The 21,856-nt window shown below is 37.6% G+C and overlaps 1 protein-coding gene across 1 annotated transcript; it reads right to left on the reverse strand.

Moving 5' to 3' along the window:
- Positions 1-2,554: 2,554 nt before the first annotated feature.
- LOC21388629 (nuclear pore complex protein NUP214) lies at positions 2,555-21,850 on the reverse strand. The gene is made up of 17 exons (XM_024163456.1): positions 21,576-21,850; positions 21,268-21,482; positions 20,814-20,982; positions 19,631-19,777; positions 19,201-19,325; positions 18,488-18,597; positions 11,720-11,859; positions 11,215-11,380; positions 9,655-11,080; positions 8,965-9,117; positions 7,905-7,962; positions 7,332-7,465; positions 7,124-7,248; positions 6,614-6,959; positions 5,301-5,481; positions 3,177-5,204; positions 2,555-3,052 (listed from the first exon to the last, which is right to left on the reverse strand). The coding sequence occupies exons 1-17, from the start codon at positions 21,772-21,774 to the stop codon at positions 2,937-2,939; spliced, it is 5,838 nt and encodes a 1,945-aa protein (XP_024019224.1). The 5' UTR covers positions 21,775-21,850; the 3' UTR covers positions 2,555-2,936.
- Positions 21,851-21,856: the final 6 nt, after the last annotated feature.

A 21,856-nucleotide genomic window follows, 5' to 3' on the forward strand; every position in this document is an offset into this window, starting at 1 on the left:
TCCTTATATATAAGTCACAACCGCATAGCAAGCGTCAGCCAATTTTTCTGCAAACGCATAGCAAGCCCAGCAAGCATTATTTCTACACTTCCCTTTCTTTTATATATATATACCAAAGTTTACGTGCTGTGATGCTTGCTGTATTTGTTGGCGGAGAAGCAGCATCACAACACGTAAACTTTGGTATGCTCCGCCAACAAATAGAGCAAGCATCACAGCACGTAAACTTTGGTATATATATATATAAAAGAAAGGGAAGTGTAGAAATAATGCTTGCTGGGCTTGCTATGCGTTTGCAGAAAAATTGGCTGATATATATATATATAAAAGTTACACTTTGTTTTGCAGTGCGTGGTGTGTATAGAAAGGGAAGTGTAGAAATAATGTTTGCTGGGCTTGCTATGCGTTTGCAGAAAAATTAGCTGACGCTTGCTATGCGGTTGTGACTTATATATATATATATATATATATAAAAGTTGCACTTTGTTTTCCAGTGCGTGGTGTGTATATAAATATATATATATATATATATTTAAAAGAAGAGGAAACGTGTAGAAAAAGGGAGGGTGATAAAAGTTTGAGTTTTCTTTGAAATCAAATTGTTAGCAAAAATCAGGGATTTTAATTTCTCTTGAGATTAGAAGATCAGTCAAAACAAATCAAATCATAACAAATCTAATTCAAATGGTAGATTTGATTTTGAATTTTGAAATAAAAAAAAATATAGAGAAAAGACAATAATCTCAAAATAAATTCGGAATATTAAATACCTTAAAATTTAAAGTGCACAAATTGGGCCCCTCTATAGTCCCTAAGCCCAAAAAAATGAGCCCATTGTCTCATAAAACCATATGGTGATTAAATACAATGTTCAAATCCCAAATTCAAATAAAAAAATCTCAACACCAAATTCAAAAAGGATCCTTTTAATCCCCCAAAGGTCATATACCGGGGAATTATCCAAATACAACTTTCAAATCCAAATTCTAAAGTAAAATTCCAAATCGAATTTTAAAACATCTCTGAATTCCTCCTATGGTCATATATCGGGGAATTCTTCAAAATCCAAAAGCAAGAACTACGATTGACTTGATTCCCTATGGAATACGTAGGCAACCTAAAAATTTAGGTGCAGTTTCAATATCAAATTCGCTCCTGAATTCCTCCTATGGTCATATATCGAGGAATTCTCCAAAATTCAAATTCAAAATTTTGAACTACGATTGACTTGATTCCCTCTCGGATACGTAGGCAACCTAAAATTTAGGTGCAGTTTCAAGATCAAATTCAGTCTTAAAAAAAAATCCTCATAAAGGACAAAGTCAAAACAAAACTAAATCAAACTTCAAAGTGCGTAAATTCCTCATAAGGTCATACACCGAGGAATTATTTAAAATTTTCAAAACCAAAATTTGAACTACGATTGACTTGATTCCCTCTCGGATACGTAGGCAACCTAAAATTTAGGTGCAGTTTCAAGACCAAATTCAATCCCAAAAAAAATCCTCATAAAGGACAAAGTCAAAACAAAACTAAATCAAACTTCAAAGTGCGTAAATTCCTCATAAGGTCATACACCGAGGAATTATCCAAATTCTCAAACCCAAAATTCGAACTACAAGTGGCTTGATCCCTTAACGGGGTATTTAGGCAACTCGACAAAATTCACTGAGTTCAGCCGCAATTTTAAATCAACCCAAATTTCCCAAATTCACAAAAAATAGTATTTACCGTTTTAACTGGAATCAAAAGGTGTTCCCTTGTATCAAGGGATTGTAATTAAGAGGTTATTCTTATAATCTTGGATGGGTCAAACTAAAAATAATAAACTCCTATTCTAGTTAAATCCTAGGATAAGTGAAATTATGTTGTGTGTTGAAATATTATTTCAACATTAATAAATATTTTTCACTCAACATATATATATATATATATATTTTTAAATCAACAAAGATGACGTAAATATGCAGCTGTTAGATTTTAGTGGCATATTATACATTTTTCTCTTTAAAAATTCAATTATTCATGAAGCCTTTATTAATATGTAATCCTCTTATATGCTTTTTTATGATTTCTAGTTTCTACCATCGAAGATTCTTTATCCACATTGTAGAACAAGATGTTGCGGTTCTTTTAACACTTACCTTCCTCAACTGCCCAATCGCATTGAACTTGTCTTCAGTGGTATTCTTAGCAATCAGCCTCGTGAACTATGATACTTTTTGTCTCCTCATCTGCATAGAAATGTCACAATGGGGTTTTAAGGCATACAATTTCGGATTGCTTTAGTTAATGACACTTCTAATAGGTCATTTCTCAATGCTATTTGTTTCTTCTGCTCATCGGATAACAGACATTTCTTGGACGTGGATGATGTAAATCTTTAAAAACTTTTTTTAACCTAAATAAAAGCATTTCTTTTATCGATTATATTCTACCAAGTAAATCACCACATCATTTGATACTCAAAACTCTCCGAACAATTTGACACCTGCAATATTATTCCTCTCCAACATTCATACTATGAGTAAAACATGCAATAAGTTAACGTGGGAAATAATGCAATAATGACTGCTCAGGTGTAACGTGCCGCAAGCATGTTAAAAACATTTTCAAAATAATATAAGTACAAGCTCCTACTTTTAGGTTATGGAGCTCATTACTATGATGATGGTCCCATTCTCTTTGTTGCTATTTCAGCACAACTAGAAGGATGGCCTTTAGTGAGGCTTTTTGCCCTAATTGGGGTTATCCATCGAAAAATAAAAGTAAATAAAATAACATGAAAAAAGCCTTTTGGCTTGGATTGTGGGAATGAGGAATTTCCAAGGACCCTAGATTAGAGAAGAGAAGCCCTCTACAAGCCTACCAAGACTCTTGACTCGTATACAAAGACATACATATGGCTTAAAAATATTGTCAACATTGTTAAAATGTTACTTCCTCATTTGTGTGAAAAGCTCAGGAGGTTTTCCACTTGCTGCTATATTGCTACCAAAAGCAGAGAACCCGCCAGTCCCCTGTTGACTGCTGAAAGCCCCAAACCCACCACCTAAAAAAGTTTGCATCATAAAATATAGCCATAATCAGTAAGAATAATAAAGCAATGTTAATAGAAACCAAAAAGTATATATCTATCTATATATACACTTTACCAACTGTGGCACGAAACTCACCACTTGAAGCAGCTGCTGCAAAACCACCACTGGCTGAAGCAGCACCACCAAAACCACCGCCAGCAGAAGCAGCACCACCAAAACCACCGCCAGCAGAAGCCGCACCACCAAATCCACCCCCGCCTGAAGCCATATTACCAAACCCTCCAGCAGTAGAACCAATATTAGCAAACCCTCCGCCACTGACAGCACTAGAGAAGCCACCAGCAGAACTAGATGCAGCAAATCCACCACCAATACTACTGGGAGATCCAAATCCATTTCCTGATAGACCAGCTCCAAGCTGTCTCGACTGTCCAAAGGAACCAAGAACTGATCCTAATGCTTGCTGACCTTGTCCAATCTGTGATGGCTGGCCAAACCCACCTGTCGGAGCTTGAGCAGTTGTTCCAGTGCCAAATCCACCAGAGAACGCACCTGTGTTTGCAGGCTGAGATGTTTGGGGAGTCTGTGGAGATTGGATGCTGAAAGATGCAGGCCGAAATAGCTCTCCACTAGGAACATTCATGGTGAAAGGTGAAGTTGTCACGCCTCTCACCGTGTTGGCAAATGAACCACCAAAAGGATTAGACTTAGGAGCAGAAGGATTAGGAGTAAAGCCAAGCCCAAACCCACCAAGGCTTCCCAAACTAAGTTCAGTGGCATTGGTCGACTCTGGAGCCTCCTCATCCATGTCAACTTCATCAGCGTTTGAAACATCTAAACTTTCAGGTTTTCCACTACTAACGCTCACAGAAGTTGGAAGTTGTGTTGGGAATGGAACAGGTAAAGATGATGGCTGTTCTGGCTGATTCTTCAATGTCGTGTTAGGTGCAGGACTTTCAGCATTACCAAAAATTGGCTGGCTAGCAGATGCCAATGTCGTTGAAGGTTTAATTGTTGGGGTAGTTGATACCAAAGATGATAGCTCCGTATCCGATTCACCTTTGGAGGGACCAGGTTGTGTGGCTGGTGCTTGGTTAGCAGCGCCAGAATCCGATTTTGAAGGTTGAAGCTCTGCTGCAGTTTTGATTATAGAGGTTGTTGACACTGAAGGTTTAGGCGTCATGTCAGGTTCACCTTTGGAAGACGCAGGCTGGATGGCTGGCACTTGGGTAGTACTGTCGCTATCTGATTTTGATGAGGCTTGCAGCTCCGTCCTAGGAGTCTCCGACATTGAGTATTTGGTTGATGATGGGGAAAATAGGAGTGTGGGTGGTTTAGGACTCTGAGAAGAGAGAGTAGCAGAAGGAAGAACTGGGGAAGCAAAAGCTAATGATGGAGGAGTTGAGATTGTTTTATTGGCATCCGATGTGGTGTTAGAATTAGTGAAAGATCCACTTAAAGGCATCACAAATGATGAAGTTTGAGCAGTTGAAGATAAAACAGATAATGAAAATGGAGAAGATGAAGATGATACGGGCAAATAAGATGGAGCAGTTGAAAGTGATAACGAGGAAGTAGGAAAGGTTGAAACTTTTTCATCACCTTGACTTTTACTTCTTGAAGTATTAGGCTGTTGAACTTTTCCGGGAAGGTTTTGTGTTCCAAAAGCAGGAGATGCAAGGGAAATTGAAAAGATACCTTTCCCTTCTGATTCAGAAAATGAACGCGTGGTTAATGGTGTATTCTCTGTACCATCTATTGCTGAACTTGAAAGTACAGTCTCATCACTAGAGTCTAATTCTTCGCTGGCTTTCTTCAGAAATGTTGGTGTCTGAGTGGATAACACTGTAGGAAGTGATGCTTTTTGATGAATATTGATGGGAGATTGCAGAAACATATTGGTCTCTTTCACTGCGACGGCATTAGACTTCTCAACCGACGTTATGCCACTACTTGGTTTTTCCACAAGTTGATTGCTAATAAAATTATCCCTCATAAACGTTTGTCCTTCTACAGAAACCAATTGGGATGATGATGACATATAGTTTCTTTGCAATGTGGAAGACTTCATCCCTGCAAAAGAAAATGATTGTGGAGTGTCGTTCATAGATGGAGTTGCTTGTTTTACAGCAGCCTGTTTTGCGAATTCATCGAAATTGCCAGCTGTTTATTTTCATGACAAAGCAATAATCAGCAACTCTTTTTAAGTTAGCTTTATATAATTTTAAAGAATGTAATCAGAACTTTCTCATGCCTCACCTTTGTTTTCGGATAAAGAAAAGGTGGAAGAGGTCGAATGATCCCTTGACCAAGTTCTTGTAGATCTCTCCAGCATGTGAGAGCTAAATGTTTGTTCATCAGTAGGTACACTTGGCTTAGGACTTTCTTGCAAAAGCAGTCTCTTTACAGTTGTTTTTGGAGGCTCATAACTAGCCCAGCTCTGATGAAGATAAGAAACAAATCTATAAATTACCATTTGCAAAGATTTTCTAGCAAGATACTGAGAGAAGCAAAGAACATTGCCTGGAACTTGTAAAACCAATATATACGAGTGGATAAAGAGAAGTTAATTAGGTTCTTTCCACGGAAAGAGTCACCCCAGTATCTAATGACTAATGTGAAACATATGTGGTAACAATGTCCATACAGTGCCCAAGGCACGCATTTGAAGACAAAATAAAATTAAAAACCAAAAAGCACCTTTAATGTGATATCGGGAAACTCGCACCAAGTTTTATATTTGGTTTCAGAAACATTACTTAGATAGATGTGGAAAAGTAATTCCCTGTTGCAAATCTGTGTTTACATTATTCCAAAGAACAACCAAGAACCACCATATACTGAATGGTGAATTCTAAGACACTTACAACTTACAAGGTCATTTTGTAAAAAGTGGGTGTTGTTCATGACATTTTAATTTTAATTTCATATAAGATCTATACTTTTTCTTGGTGAACTGCTTTTGTTCACTCTACAGCTCACAACTACCAAAGTCGTCCTTTAAGTTGTCAAAATTAGCATTTGAAGGAGAGAAGGTCAATTAGACGATATTGACCATGAAGTTTAGGTTGGGAGAGGATATGGTGACTTTACAAGGAAATCATGAACTGAGCGAAGCCGACATTGGATGACTTGGCTTCTTGAGAGAGCATTTTGGTGTTTTAATCCGCAAAATTCTAACCTTAAACCTTGTGGACAAGGTGACTTGTTGGGCGGAGGGTAATGATAGGACTCGGGTTATTCAGTTTGTTACGTAAGCTACGAGTGAGATTTATTTATTTATTATTATTATTATTATTTTTTAGTATTAAAAGTGTGTTAGAATTGGTTAGAAAGTTTGTAAAATAAAGTGTTGTTATGTGAATAGTTAGGGATTAAGGTAGTATAAATAGAGATTGGCAACTGACTAGGGTGTAGATTGTTTTGTGATTGAATTGGGCTTGAGAAACCAAGAATAGGGAGAGTAGTGGTCTTTCAGACACCACTGAGTTAGGGTTTGTCAATCTATTACTGTCAGTCAACAATTCTCTTCAATAAAGATTCACTTGTTGGGATTCTATAAAGAACATTACCTGGTCCAGTGAGTCTCTTCTTCTCCTTGCAGTCTCCTGATCATAACTCTTCAAGACGCTTGATTTTCCTCTGGACTTGTCTTTAACGGCAGCAGAACCAGAAGAAAGTAAGAGTTTACTACTTAATGGAGTATCACCCACTTTTGCTACATTTGGAGAATTGTAGGAGGCATCATAAGGAATCCCTATGGTTTCAAACAACTCTTTTTTCACATTCTTCTGCTTCAAAGAAGGCGACTCTATCTTCAGCATTGCCATTTGTTTTGAGAGACACTCCGAAAGTTTTTCAGCAGTAGCTAATTGCGAGCTCATTGTATTATGCAAACTGTGGAAAGATTGAACGTGCCTACAAGGAAAAGATGAGCATCACAAAAATCAGAATGAAAACTAGCTTCTCTTCAAAGGGTTAATTCATAGATATTTGATTGGCAATTGGTAACTCAAATAAGGACAATCTGTAAATCTGACAATTGGTAACTCAAATAAGTACAACATGTAAATCTGACATACCTTGAAGGTCCAAATCGGGTCTGGAACGCCCTCTTACCAGCATGAGCTCCGCCATTTTCACCAAATTTATTAAGTTCAATGCTATTAAAATGCCTCTCCAATTCAATTAACTGATTGGTCAAACCCTGAAACACACAAACAGAAAAAGAAATGACACAACTATCAGATCAAAAAATTACATTGTCCGCAAGAAAACTGTTTGAGTTACCTCGTTCAATTTTAATATATGGCGTTGCTTCAGCTCCAGTTTGGAACTTAATTTTTGACGATTCCAGAGGTCCCAATATCGGTCATCGGAAGCTTGTTTGACAATGCCCTCCATATATATCTTCCTTGCCAACACTGAACCAGTTGAACAATCATTTTCTTCAAGTTTAAGGGGTTCAAAGAGAGACAAAGAACAATCATTTTTTGAGTTTGGGAAGAGAGAGAGAGAGAGAGAGAGTAAAGATAGTACAGTAACTATCTCTACAAGCATTTGATAAAATGGATACTGAATGCTAATGATGTAAGTAAATCCGACCACACTTCATTTACCACAAATTCCAGTGCACATTCTAGTCACAATTAGGTGCTAAATCTAAAGAAATGTTAGGAGATTCCTTTTCTAGAGGTTTTGGTATTTCTGGTCTGTTCTCTCTGTTTTCCTTATGGCTAATAAGCTTTGTTTTATTGTTCAAAGAATAAGCTTTAGACAAATTCATGGTCAAACATTTATATACCATTGGGATTGTAGATAAATAATCAAGTTTGTGCAATGTTAAATTAGCATACAAAATACCTTGTACAGTCTTATCTAGAAGATTTCGCACCTCTCCAATTCTGTCATCCATAATGCTCTGCAAAACCCAAATACAGCTTATATTTTAACATTATTTGAAAGAAAGACGGCAAGTATAAAACATGTGTTGCAGCCAAAAGGCCAACCTTCAGGGGAGCTTGAGAAACTTCAATATAAGCATCCCAACCACAAGTGAAGGTTTAAAGGCTTGAATGATAAGACCAAAACAACATTTAATGACCCCAATGTAATAACTAGGGAAAAATTCATATTGGTACCCTATATTTTAGTATAATTGTCTTTTAGTACCCTGTGCTTTTAGTAATTTTAAATTAGTACCTTGGCATTTTAAAAAATTATTTTTTAGCACTTTGAGATCGTTTTTTAGGATGTAAAATGTCAAATTTACCCTTCTCATTACTTTACCAGAAACTAACAAATTTAGAAAAAAAATTCTAAAAAAATTATATTAAATTTAAAGAATTATTTTTTTTCAATTTTTAAATGTTTAAAAAAATTTTCAAAATTTATTATTTTTAGTACTCTGTGTTTTTAGTAATTTTAAATTAGTACCTTGGCATTTTAGAAAATTATTTTTTAGTACTTTGAGATCGTTTTTTAGGATGTAAAATGTCAAATTTACCCTTCTCATTACTTTACCAGAAACTAACAAATTTAGAAAAAAATTCTAAAAAAATTATATTAAATTTAAAGAATTATTTTTTTTCAATTTTTAAATGTTTAAAAAAATTTTCAAAATTTATTATAATTTTTTGGTTAATTAATGAGAATAATAACTTTGACATTTTACATGCCAAAAAATGACCTTAAGGTAATAAAAAACGATTTTATAAAACGCTAAGGGACTAATTTAAAATTACTAAAAACACAAGGTACTAAAGACAATTATGCTAAAACACAGGGTACTAATATAAAATTTTCCCTAATAACTAACAATGACATACACAGTAGGGCAAATAAGTTCGAGCAAGCAAGTCTAAACAAAATAGATTCATGGTAGCAAATAACAGCAAGCCAAGAATTAAGCAAAAGGCATCACCTTCCACTTTCGGCGTTTGTCAGATAGAATTCCTATTCCTTGCTCCAGCGCTTCAACTGACCTCTTCTGTGAAACTGTGCAGGCATCCCTGAAGCCACCGGGTTGCTCTATAGATTGTAGAAGCGTATCCAATTCTTTGGTCATATCTTTGATCTGGATGGAAAAGGAAAAGACATAAGAACTAAGAAGCACAGAAACGAATAAAGTACACAAATATACAAGATAAAATAAATAAACAAATAAATAAATAAAACTAAAGGATGAACATACAAAGCAACCAAAAATGCGACCCCCTTGATTTAGTGAAAAAAGATGAATGCAACATAAATTGGGGATAACCAGAAGATTTCTTTCACAAATCAAAAACCCTCATATTTTATTTTCTGGAAAAATCAGATTTGTAATGTTATAAGATTAAAATAATATTTTCTATCACTGAGCCCAGAGCAACTTATAGATCATTAGACACAATAAAATCTACTGAGATAGCAGATTTCCCAGTTCGTTTTTCCATCAGTTAAAAGAAGAAAAAGAGAAAATATGTATCTGAGCATTTAAACAGAAAAATTCACAACTATTTGAGAAGCAGAAGGAAAAAAAAAAAACCAAAAAGACAAAAGCAACCAAGATTGCATCACATCATGTTTGGGAAACATGTTGGAGAAAAAGATGAAAAGATATGTTCATTACATTGCCAAATTGTTTTGATAAAACTGGTTCAGAATTCAGCATCCCTGACTGGGGCAGAGTTCTGTAATTTTCCTTTGATGGATGATGCTTGTGGTGGGCAGAGTCACCAAGCACAACATTTTCCTGTGATGATACCTGTGAGCTACGAATGGAAGGTAATGACTCAATACTACCAGGCCCTGCAAGAGATCTGTGTCCCCAACTCTGGACCAGCCTATTAGCAGAATTTTGTGGAGTTGATGTACCAACCGTTTCCTTATAATGGACCAGTTTTCCAGGAAGGTTAGATGGAATATTTGATGAATTAAGATCAGCATTTTTAGAACCTTCATCTTGAATATAACTTGAAGGTATAACTGGAGATTTCACATCAGTATCCTTTGAAGAAATGAATTTTCTGCTTGATGATGATTGAGAAAAAGAACTTGGCAAACTGGTTAATCCAACATGTGCAGGTGACTGCTTACCTATCTCCACACTCTTACGTATATCCTTATGATTTAACTGGCCAGCAGAATCAGCTTGTGTTTTTCCAGCAAATGAAAAAGCACCTGATCCAAATCCTGAAAATGTTTGAGTTCCCGCCATGCTGAAGTCCTTGACCACGTGACGAGGTCTTTCTGGAAGAGAAGCCTTAGTAGATGCTTGCTGCAGATTTGTGCTCTCAAACTTTGGCAAAGGCACTTTCTGTTGCCCACCAGCTTCAGAAGACTGGGAGCTTACCAAGGACTCCACATCTTGTTTGTTAATATTACCTTCTTTATGCGAGATTTTATTAGAAGAAAGTGCAGATATTGTCGACTCATTAATATCACCAGGCTTCAGGTTGGTTTTGATGGAAACCTCACTCTTTACTTCTTTGTCAAGTTCCTTTGTCTTGTCATCCTTCAATTGAAGATCCAAAGGGAGCTGTCCCAATTGTCCTTCCGCTGGTTCAGTAGAAGGTTTTGATACCTCAACCTCTTCAGGTTCGGGTCCACTAGCCACGTGACGAGGTCCTTCTGGAAGAGAAGCCTTAGCAGATGCTTGCTGCAGATTTGTGCTCCCAAACTTTGACAAAGGCACTTTCTGTTGCCCACCAGCTTCAGAAGACTGGGAGCTTACCAAGGACTCCACATCTTGTTTGTTAATATTACCTTCTTTATGCGAGATTTTATTAGAAGAAAGCGCAGACATTGTCGACTCATTAATATCACCAGGCTTCAGGTTGGTTTTGATGGAAACCTCACTCTTTCCTTCTTTGTCAAGTTCCTTTGTCTTGTCATCCTTCAATTGAAGATCCAAAGGGAGCTGTCCCAATTGTCCTTCCGCTGGTTCAGTAGAAGGTTTTGATACCTCAACCTCTTCAGGTTCGGGTCCACTAGGCTCGTCTTCCTCTTCATAAAGAATAGAAGCAACATGTGGTATAGCTGCAGCAGCATTGACGCTGCAGAAAAGTCGAAGTTCATAAACAATCACTGCATAGGCATGCAGAAAATGATGCCACCACCACCAAAACAAAACCAAATGGGAACATCACTCATGGACTGTGTACCAGAACTTAGGAGATAAGAAAATTACCTAGCAACATTAAACATAATAATCTTTCCCTCTAGAGTAAGACACAGAAGAATGCAGTACGGCGAGAGTTCTTTCTGTTCCTCGACTCCAAGTTGAACTTTAATTTTTCCACAACATGAAACTTTATCGATACCAAGCCCCAGGATCAAATTATCATCATCATTTTCTGAAAGCATAGTTTATCCATAAGCACATATTCAAATCTCATGACTGAATCTATCCAGTCATAGTTGAGAGCAATCCAGAACATCACAATAAACAAGGCGCTTAAAGATGAACTAGTCCGACGTTATAGACCCTATATGGTTGAAAATGTGGCCATAAAAGCTCAGATTAAATAAATTAATTCAACATCCAACTAAAAAAAAAAAATAGCAACAAGATAATGCTGCAGTAGCATTATACTTAGAAACTCCTATTTTCAGCCCCTTGAACAACAGAATTGAAACAAAGAATCAACTGTATACTTTCAGTTATAATTTGTCGAAACTATAAAGTAAATCACCTTGGAGCTCAATCCTTGGTAGCCAGTTATCACGTTGAATCTCAAGACACGCAACTTCATCCTTTTCCTCTCCTAGTGACCAACCAAGGTACGCTATATGTTGATCTGTATTCTTCTTGTTAGCAGTTATTGCAAGTTCACTGTCAACACATTAAGAAAAGAAAAAAAGAAAGTAGGCAGCTATCACACACGATACCAACAACTTAATGATTTGTTCAAAACATATATAAAACCCAAATAGGAACTGCTCTTATAAAGTAGCCCAACATGCATTAGGCTGAATGTCACATGTGTGTAAAATTAATGATAAGAAAACTTTTCCTTTGGATGAAATACATTTCATTGTCAAAATATCATTCAGTTTTCGGCTTACTTCCCAGGCATGTTTACTTTGCATCAAAGGGAAAGGGAAAGGGAAAGTAAGGAGTGATTCCCTTTCCCATCTAATAATGTGTTTAGTTACAAAATTAGTAATGGAGATTTACTGAGCCCCACACAATATAGGGAATGAGGAAAGGGAATACCAATCCTTGCACCCCCTTGGTATTGATTCCTTATAAAAGGGAATGAATGCTAAATTTACTTATCTACCCTTATTGAATTATGTACATTAATTAATTAATTAATTAGGATATATTATTTAAATTAGGAGATATTGTTTAAATTAGGAGATATCGCATATCTCTCCATATCGCATATCTCTCTTAGTTTAGGGGGCAGTTCCTATTTCTTAGGAAAGATTCTAGGAATATCTTGAGGATAGCTTCTCTATCCTATTAGGGTTAGTTTCCCGGATTCACTAAGCCACGGGAACTAGGTCCTTTTGTATCCTATTTATACTCCGGTTTTGCACCAATTAAATCAAGAAAGGATTTATATTTTTCTCCTCAGAAACTTACATGGTATCAGAGCCTGGTTTAGGACTTATCTCTGTCCGCCATGGCCAAGAATCCAGAAAACCTTCCTTCAACCCAAACCGTATCCTCTGCCTCTAATAATGTTGATTTCAACCCTAATGCTTCCATTCAAATTACTACCGTACGATTGAATGGAAGGAATTTCTTAGAATGGGCCCAATCGGTAAAACTAGCCATAGATGGCTGAGGAAAACTAGGGTTTCTTACAGGGGAGGAACCAAAACCTAAGGATTCTGACTCTTCATTCCGAAAGTGGAGGTCTGAAAACTCACTCATCACTACATGGCTTCTCAATTCCATGGAGGAATCAATCCGGAAGCCATACCTGTTCATGTCAGCCCAAGAAGTATGGGAGGCCGTGCGTGAAACCTACTCGGACCTGGAAAATTATTCACAAGCCTATGAATTGAAGACTCGGCTGTGGAATTCCAAGCAGGGGGAGGCCGATATCACCACGTATTACAACAGGATGCTGGCACTTTGGCAGGAATTAGACCTTTGCTATAATGACGAATGGGAGAATCCCAAAGACCTTGCTAGGTTTAAAAAAAGGGAAGAAATTGATCGTGTTTTTATGTTTTTAGCAGGGGTTAATGCAGGATTTGACGATGTTAAAGGGCGTGTTCTAGGCAGACGCCCTCTTCCTACAATCCGTGAAGTTTTTTCTGAACTTAGGCAGGAAGAAGGACGAAAGAGAGTCATGACTGGTTCATTCTTGCCACCAGCAGAGCCTGAAAATTCAGCCTTAGTAGTTCGTGGCAATGAGGGTGATCCAGATAAGAAAAAGAAGCCGTGGTGTGACCACTGCAAACGGCACTGGCACACCAAAGATTCCTGCTGGAAGCTTCATGGGAAACCACCTAATTGGCAGCAAATTGGAAGAAGAAACAGGAGGGAAGCAGGACGTTTAACACCGTGACTGAGACTACTCCAGAGCAACCATCTACCTCGGTACAGCCTCCATTCACCAAGGAACAAATTGAGCATCTTCTAAAACTCTTTAAGTCTCCACAAATTTCTAATCCTCCTTCTACCTCCTATGCTCACCAAGGTAAACAAGCTCCTTCTGCCCTCACTTCCTCAAAAATTTCTGGCCCATGGATCATAGATTCTGGCGCCACAGATCATATGACCAGTTGTTCCCATTTATTTTCCACTTACAGCCCTTGTGCAGGAAATAAAAAAATCCAAGTGGCTGATGGCTCGTTTTCAGCCATAGCAGGGACCGGTTCCATCAAAATTTCTGCATGTTTAACACTAAAAGATGTGTTACATGTTCCAAAATTGTCATGCAATTTACTGTCAGTCAGTAAATTAACTCTTGACCAAAAATGTCATGCTAATTTCTTTCCATCTTACTGTGAATTTCAGGACATGGCCTCGGGGAAGATGATTGGCAATGCTAAACTAAGTGGTGGACTCTACTACTTTGACGATGGATCACTTCCTAAAGATTATGCTTCCAATACTTGCTTAGGTGTTATTTCTAGTTCTAGTAAGAATGACATTATGCTTTGGCATTTTAGACTTGGTCATCCAAATTTTTATTATTTAAAACGTTTGTTTCCTAGGTTATTCTCAAATAAAGATCCATCTCTTTTTCAATGCGAAATTTGTGCTTTAGCAAAAATGCATCGATCTCCATATATCCCTCGTCCATATGTTCCATCCCAACCTTTTTCTCTTATGCATAGTGATATATGGGGACCTTCAAGAATATCAACTCCTTCAGGAAAATGATGGTTTGTTACCTTTATAGATGATCACACAAGAATGACTTGGGTTTACTTGATGACACAAAAATCCGAGGTGGAGCACATCTTTAAAACATTTTATAACATGATTTACACTCAATTTGAAACAAAAATCAAAGTTTTAAGAAGTGACAATGGTCGTGAATATTTCACAAAACTTTTGAGTGATTTTTTCTCACAAAATGGCATTTTTCAGCAAAGCTCTTGTGTTGACACGCCTCAACAAAATGGCATTGCCGAAAGGAAGAATAAGCACCTATTAGAAGTGGCTCGGGCATTGTTATTTACACATAAAGTACCAAAAACTTTCTGGGGAGACGCTGTTTTAACAGCAACCTTTTTGATAAATAGAATGCCTTCAAAAGTTTTGAAGTTTGCCACTCCTATAAGTGAATTTTCCAAAATTTTTCCCCAAACAAAAATTCAATCAACTCTGCCATTGAAAACGTTTGGGTGCACTGTTTATATCCACAATAAAGATGTCAACATAGGAAAACTTGATCCTAGAGGAACTAGGTGTGTCTTCTTAGGCTACTCACCAAGTAAAAAAGGATATAAGGGCTATGATCCAAAAAAAAGGAAATATTTTGTCACCTTTGATGTGCAATTTTTTGAAAAACAATCGTTTTTTCAGCCTCATCTTCAAGGGGAGCACACACAGGCAGATTCGGCTTTAGGGGGAGATGAAAAAATAGTCTTTGACTTTCATGTTCAAGGTGAATCTCTGTTTAGAAATTTCTCCTCAGAATTTGCCCTCCAAAATTCGGATTTTCTGCAAAACCTAAATAATTCCGAAAATTCTGAAGAGAATGATCAAGAGAATAACCCTACAGATGTTTTAAATAATGAAAATTTGACTCCTTCTAGTGTTAGTCAAATTAGAACAAGAAATAACACTGAAAACAGGTTTGGGATAGTTTTCTCAAGAAGAGAACCAAAGTCAAGTGGATTGACCAATGACTTACAGCATGGTCAAGAATCAACCTCGATACCAAGTCCAGAAGTTCCAGGTTTGAATCCAATCCCTGAAAATTTCTCAAATGAGCTTGATGTACCTATTGCACTAAGAAAAGGAACTAGAGAATGCACTAGGCGTCCTCTATATCCCATGTCTCATTTTGTTTCTTATAAAAAGCTATCTCCTTGTTTCCGTGCCTTTGTTACTCAACTCTCACACGTGGAAATTCCGAAGAGTATTAGAGATGCATTTCAGGTACCCGAATGGAAAGAGGCTGTTTTAGAGGAAATGAGGGCTCTGGAGAAGAATCAGACATGGGAGGTTATAAATTTGCCAAGGGAGAAGAAAACTGTGGGGTGCAAATGGGTATTCACGGTCAAGTTCAAATCTGATGGATCACTAGAAAGGTATAAAGCACGTCTAGTAGCCAAAGGTTTCACTCAAACCTATGGCATAGACTACTCTGAGACGTTTGCACCAGTAGCTAAATTAAATACTGTACGGGTTCTTCTCTCAATCGCAGTAAACTTGGATTGGGAGTTACAACAGTTAGATGTCAAGAATGCCTTCTTAAATGGAGATTTAGAAGAAGAGGTTTTTATGGATCAAATCCAACGAAGGCGAACGACGCCTGAGATGGGCGATAGACGCTAGCGTGGGGCATAGGTGGAGATGCGAACTGATTGGAGCGATTTTTCACGAACTGGAGCTGATCAACTAGATGTGAAGTGAACGACAGCAGATTCGCGACGGGATCGAGCATAGATGGGGCTGGGTTTCGCGATCCGGGTGCATTCGAAGGTGATTCTGGCCGGATTTGGACTGGGTGTCGCGATTCCGATGTGCGTCTAAGGCTAATTCCAGCTGAATTCGGTCTGGGTCACGCGAGTTCGGCCCGATTTGGGTGGATTCCGGTGAAATTAGGGTTGGGTCCCGAAATTCCGGCAGCCCTAGGTCTGGGTTTTCTGATTCTGATGTGATTGAGACTGATTCCGGTGATGTTTGGGTTAGGCCTCGAACTTACAACATTAGAGTCAATTACAGCCAAATATGGATTGGATCTTCAAGTTTTGGCATGACTGGGGCTAGGTCTGGCAGATCTGAGTTGGGTTAGGAAGATTGGGTTTTGCAATCCGATTTGAGAGAGCGAGTTGGGTCTTCTCGATTTGGAGTCAGAATCAATCCAAGGGTTTCGAGTAGGGAGAGGGAAAGGTGGCACGACACCCTATGGGAGGGCCGAGCGGATCAACGATTTCAGCGAATTGATATACCATTGTTCGCCGGAGAAGATCCTGATGGGTGAGACTTTAGAGCTGAACGATACTTTTTGTTCTATAGAATGACGAATAGTGAGAAAATCCAAGCTGTTGAAATGGCTATGAAAGGTGATGCTTTGGCTTGGAATCGATGGCGGGATGCTCATTGCCCATTCTACAGTTAGAATGAATTAAAGACTCATCTGCTTAAGCATTTCAGATTGTCATCCGATGAGGCCTTACATGAGAGTTTCTTAGTGAAATGTCAAGAGGATACCATGGCTGACTATACACGACAATTCAAGGTACTTGCCAAACCTGAGAAAGAGATTTCAAATTTGGTTTTAGAGAGAGTTGTCAAAATTGGAAGTCGATAAAGAGCAAGTGGTAGGCCGTTCAAGCAGGTTGCTTCCAACTTAAACAACAGATGTTTCAGATTCAATGGATGTTCAAGGAGACTTGACTATGAAGAATTTTGATGGCAAGGTTGACCAAGGCATTGAAAATGAAGTTGGTTTTCAATCTCGTGCTAGTAATGATGGGCTTCAAGATATGGGAAACAAGATGTCAATGACATCAAAATTTCCAAGGATGTTACTGTAGAGGAGTTTGCTGCACCAGTGAAAGAAGATAACAGTGGAGTCCATTCTTGTGTTTTAAAAGATGAATTTGATTATGTACACTTGCAGCTGCCCTCCATTGTTGATGTTCTGACAAACAACAAGGCAGCTTTCTCTGGCATGGTGGAACATGCACAGCGGCAAGATAACGCATGTGGGATCTATGACCCAACTTGAGGGGGAGTATTGAATTATGTACATTAATTAATTAATTAATTAGGAGATATTGTTTAAATTAGGAGATATCGCATATCTCTCCATATCGCATATCTCTCCTAGTTTAGGGGGCAGTTCCTATTTCTTAGGAAAGATTCTAGGAATATCTTGAGGATAGCTTCTCTATCCTATTAGGGTTAGTTTCCCGGATTCACTAAGCCACGGGAACTAGGTCCTTTTGTATCCTATTTATACTCCGGTTTTGCACCAATTAAATCAAGAAAGGATTTATATTTTTCTCCTCAGAAACTTACAACCCTTAATGAATTACTATACAATCAGTGATTATTTAATTGTGTAAAAGCACATTTTAGTGATTACATTCATAAAATTGCTATTCCTAATTTTAGTAACATAAGAAAGGGAATGTGATTGCTTCCCATTACACCATCTCATAGTCAAGTAAACACATGAAAGGGAATAAATGACCCCTAATCCTATTATTTTACTTTTCTTTCCAATCTCATTACCTTTCCCATTACATTCCTTTACGGTTTAGTAAACGCACCCCCAATGTTTAGACACCAACATACTGCTCCTTTATGAATTACGTAACAAGACGAACTTAAATACATAAGAAATTACAAAACATATTCCCGAATCAAATGAAACAAAAAGCACGGCTTCAAGAACAACCAATGCTAATTATGATAATCCAATGGTAAGTAACTATTAATTGAGACCAATCAGTCTTAGATGACATACTTTAAGACTTAGATAATATACCCCAACCACGAAAAAAAAAAAAATCTGCATATGGAACTCTACTCAGTCAAACATCATATGTGGTGAAAAGGCAAAGCAACAGCACAAAAATCATCAGTTCAGTAGTACGAGAGTCAACATAAAAATACTTCTTTCTGACATGACATTGTTAGGGATTGGGCCTCAATTTTGTAATTTTTAATCTCTTTTTTGGAGGAAGTCTCTCCCTCTCATATTCTTGTACATGATTCTTATTTTTCAATAATAGTTCTTGTTTCTTCTTTTTTTTTTTTTAAATAAAATAAAAACCCCTCTTCAGGGAGCAGAATGAAAAGCACATACCACTGCTCCAGATAGCTCAACAATAGATACGGCCCACTTCCAAATGGCAGAATGTCGTCAACAACACCCAAAAACAAATCATAAAAAGATATGATAGCTTTCGTAGAAGCCTGCCAGAGAAGTTCCAGAAGATGAAGATGAAGACTACCAAGATATACAATGCTGCAACTTTACAAACATTAGGAATACCTTGCTCCAACTATAATAAGCATTGCCAAGATACGAACAATCAGGCAAAAAAAAAAAAAAAAAAAAAAATCTTGAACTACAAGAATTCTAATATGGTTAAGAAAAATATCTGAAGGTAAACTCTAGAGGGACCGAGACCCCCATAAGGTCTTGCAGGCCAAAACTTGGCCTTACAAAAGGTTTCCATCAGGGCAATCTTTTATGCAGTGCCACAAGAAACTAGCTATATTATTCGAATTGGTTGGTCACAAACTTTTCTCCCCCTTTTACTTCTTAAGGAGCAAGGACTTTTTTTATCTGAGTTTATTCCTAGTTTCAATTCGAATTATCCATTTAAGTAAATTCCCAACATACACAGGACAACTCATTCATCGAAACAAAAAAATGCATAGGTGAGATATAACAAATAAAAATAATGCCACTAAACGTGTTCAGATCACCTAATTAGGTCCTGATTGGAGATATAATAATAAATGAAAACAAAATATATGCCAATATTTTAAAGTTGAAAGAGATATACATACATCAGAAAATTTTCCTTCTTTGCTTTTAATCACTTGTACAAGGTAATTTTCCTCATTTTCATCATCCGTCAGTTGAAAGCATCCTAAGATGATGCTATCTGGACGAACCCACCTGATAGAATCCACTGATGATTGAGGAAAATATTTCAGCGTCATAGGTTCATTGTGCTTTATATATTAGAAACTATATAATGAACTTATTCTATACATTAACAGTGTAAGGTACAATAACTCACAAGATTTATGCAGCTGATAAAATCATTATGAAGTGGCATCACCAAGTAAACTAACGCCATACTAGCATTTGATCTCATAACACATTACTAGTATAGATTTATCTCAGAAACAAAGTAATCACTGGAAATAAAATGATAATTTCAAAAGCATATCAGATATAAAGGTATTTCCATGACAAAAACAACAATATAACCTTTTACAGTACAGCTTGCATCAGAATCACCAATCCATGACTTGAATGGAAGTACCATGCACAATCTTTCCTTGAATTTCGATGACAGAATCCTAAGCGTATCCTCTTTTGCCAAAGCAATATAATTTCCTTTAACGCTCCAGTCAACTGCAAATAAACATAAGTTAGAACGAGCATCAACAAAAAAGAGAAAAATACATTCACACTAACATAGTACAAATTTTGTGGGTTTGGAGTTTGGGAGTTTTAACTTTTAATTCCACAGTAAGTGGAAAAAAAAAAGAATAAAATGATGTCAGAGAAAAAATAAATAAACCTTGCACAATCGAAGTTCTAGAAAGCAGGATGGTGTTGCATTAGGTTTAACTGAAGCTTCCACATGCCAACATACATGCAACTCTCCCATGCCAAATATTTCAAATTCACGCACAAGACATGTTTGAAATATGCACCAAGTCGAGGACAAGATTCAATTACTGACGTATGGTTGCATAAATGTTAATTCTCACAGGAGGGAATGGTGCAAAAGAATTTGATCCAATTACACCTTGATTGAGACAAGTTCTAGGTAGCTTGTCCACGAAAAAACAAAGAAAAAATTAAGGTTTCTTTCCTTAAAAAAAAGGAACGACTAGTGAGTCCGGTCGATTTAAACTGCAGTGCTTATTTTGAATCACTTGCACTATACACGTACACACCATAGGAGGGAAATTGGGCAAGGAACACACTGCATGCATGTATTCAATGAAGTATTCCTCTACCTACATCTAAAGTCTTAGCCTTTCCAAGTTTATGTGCCAGTAAACCACTCAATAGTTTTGTATGAATTATCAAACTCTAGTAATTGTCTAATTGATTCAAACTCTCAGTCAGAAGACTCAGAACAGCTAACTCTCATTTGATACTAGTCTCGCTGACTTTTCCAATTTCACTCATTTCAGCTGTAAATGTGTATCCATCATGTGTCCAGTGAGAATTTACAGCTACAAGTATATATTATAGAAACATACAGGTACATTCACTCGTTTTGCTACATGTGTGTGCCTTGTGCAAAAAACATAAGTTCTACAAGTCAACGCTAGATAACCGTTAAGACAATGCAGAAATAGTAGCTTCATATTGTTCCCCAAATAAACAAATAAATAAGACTTACCAGACGATTGAACAAATAAATAAAACGTACCAGCGTCAACATCCTCCATCACGTCTTTCATAGGGCCACCAACAGTCCCGCAATATAACTTCCCAAAATCCGAAAGAACCAAATAAGAATTTTCAGATTTCTTTCTCCACTTTATATCCTTGACGCAACTCGGCTCATCAACCGAGCAGGTGAAAGACGGTTTTGGTGCCTACAAAGCAACACCACATTAAAAAATTTGACACAAAAAAACACAACCAGAGAAGTGAATTCAAGAATCTTATAGACATTTCCGTGATATTATAAACAAATATAATTTTTTCGATAACATGAAAACACAAAACCAACATTCTACTAGCATGATTCATACAGTTTCTAATTTTTACCGACACTGACAGTGATATTATCTATGATATTTCCGTAAATTCAAATACCTGACATTCCATTAGGCCAAAATGTAACGAAATACAGAAATGAAAAACCAATTCAATTTCACCTTATCAGCGAGAAGCGAATCGACGGAGAAGAAATGAACATCTCCTCCAACCGCAGCCGCGAGCGTCGAATCATCAAAAGAAAGCGCGAGAATCTGAACCTCCCTGAGGGGAACATCGACGACGCTGCACTGCTGTACGGAAGAGGAAGCTTTTCCACTCTCCTTAATCTCGAGCGCCAGAGCGATCAACTCCTCAGTCCTCGCAACGCAAAACCCTAGGGGGCGAAGGGAAGGGGAAATGGCAGTCGTTAGCAAAAACAAGCGCGTTTATCATATCAGAGAGAGAGAAATCGAGAGTCGATACACACCGGAGGAGAGAGCGAGGAAGACGAGGCCACGGCGCTCGGAGACGGCGAGCGGCTGAGTCGGGAGAGACTGGGAATCAAAGCCGAAAGGGGAGGGCTTTATGGGGACGGGCTCTCCAATCCTCTCGAAGAAGTAATCGGAGGTGCCGACTTGTTCTCCTTCGATCTCCTCGTCGATCTCGATCGCCGACGAGGACGCCATTGTTGGGGGGTAAATCCCTAAACCCTAACCCGAGCTCGGAACCAGAACCAGAAAATATGGAGATAGGATGGGAAGGAATGCC

Source organism: Morus notabilis, unplaced genomic scaffold, assembly GCF_000414095.1.
Source record: "Morus notabilis unplaced genomic scaffold, ASM41409v2 Scaffold435, whole genome shotgun sequence".
In the NCBI taxonomy this organism is placed as follows: Eukaryota; Viridiplantae; Streptophyta; class Magnoliopsida; order Rosales; family Moraceae; genus Morus; species Morus notabilis.

What these genes read in the sequence shown, in the direction of transcription:
- LOC21388629 (XM_024163456.1), bottom strand. Translation starts at nt 21,774, where the DNA reads ATGGCGTCCTCGTCGGCGATCGAGATCGACGAGGAGATCGAAGGAGAA. An exon ending in TTGAGCTATCTGGAGCAGTG is followed by an intron (nt 11,860 to 18,487) that starts GTATGTGCTTTT and finishes ATGTGTTGACAG; the next exon opens with TGAACTTGCAATAACTGCTA. An exon ending in ACCCGATTTGGACCTTCAAG is followed by an intron (nt 6,960 to 7,123) that starts GTATGTCAGATT and finishes TTTTCCTTGTAG; the next exon opens with GCACGTTCAATCTTTCCACA.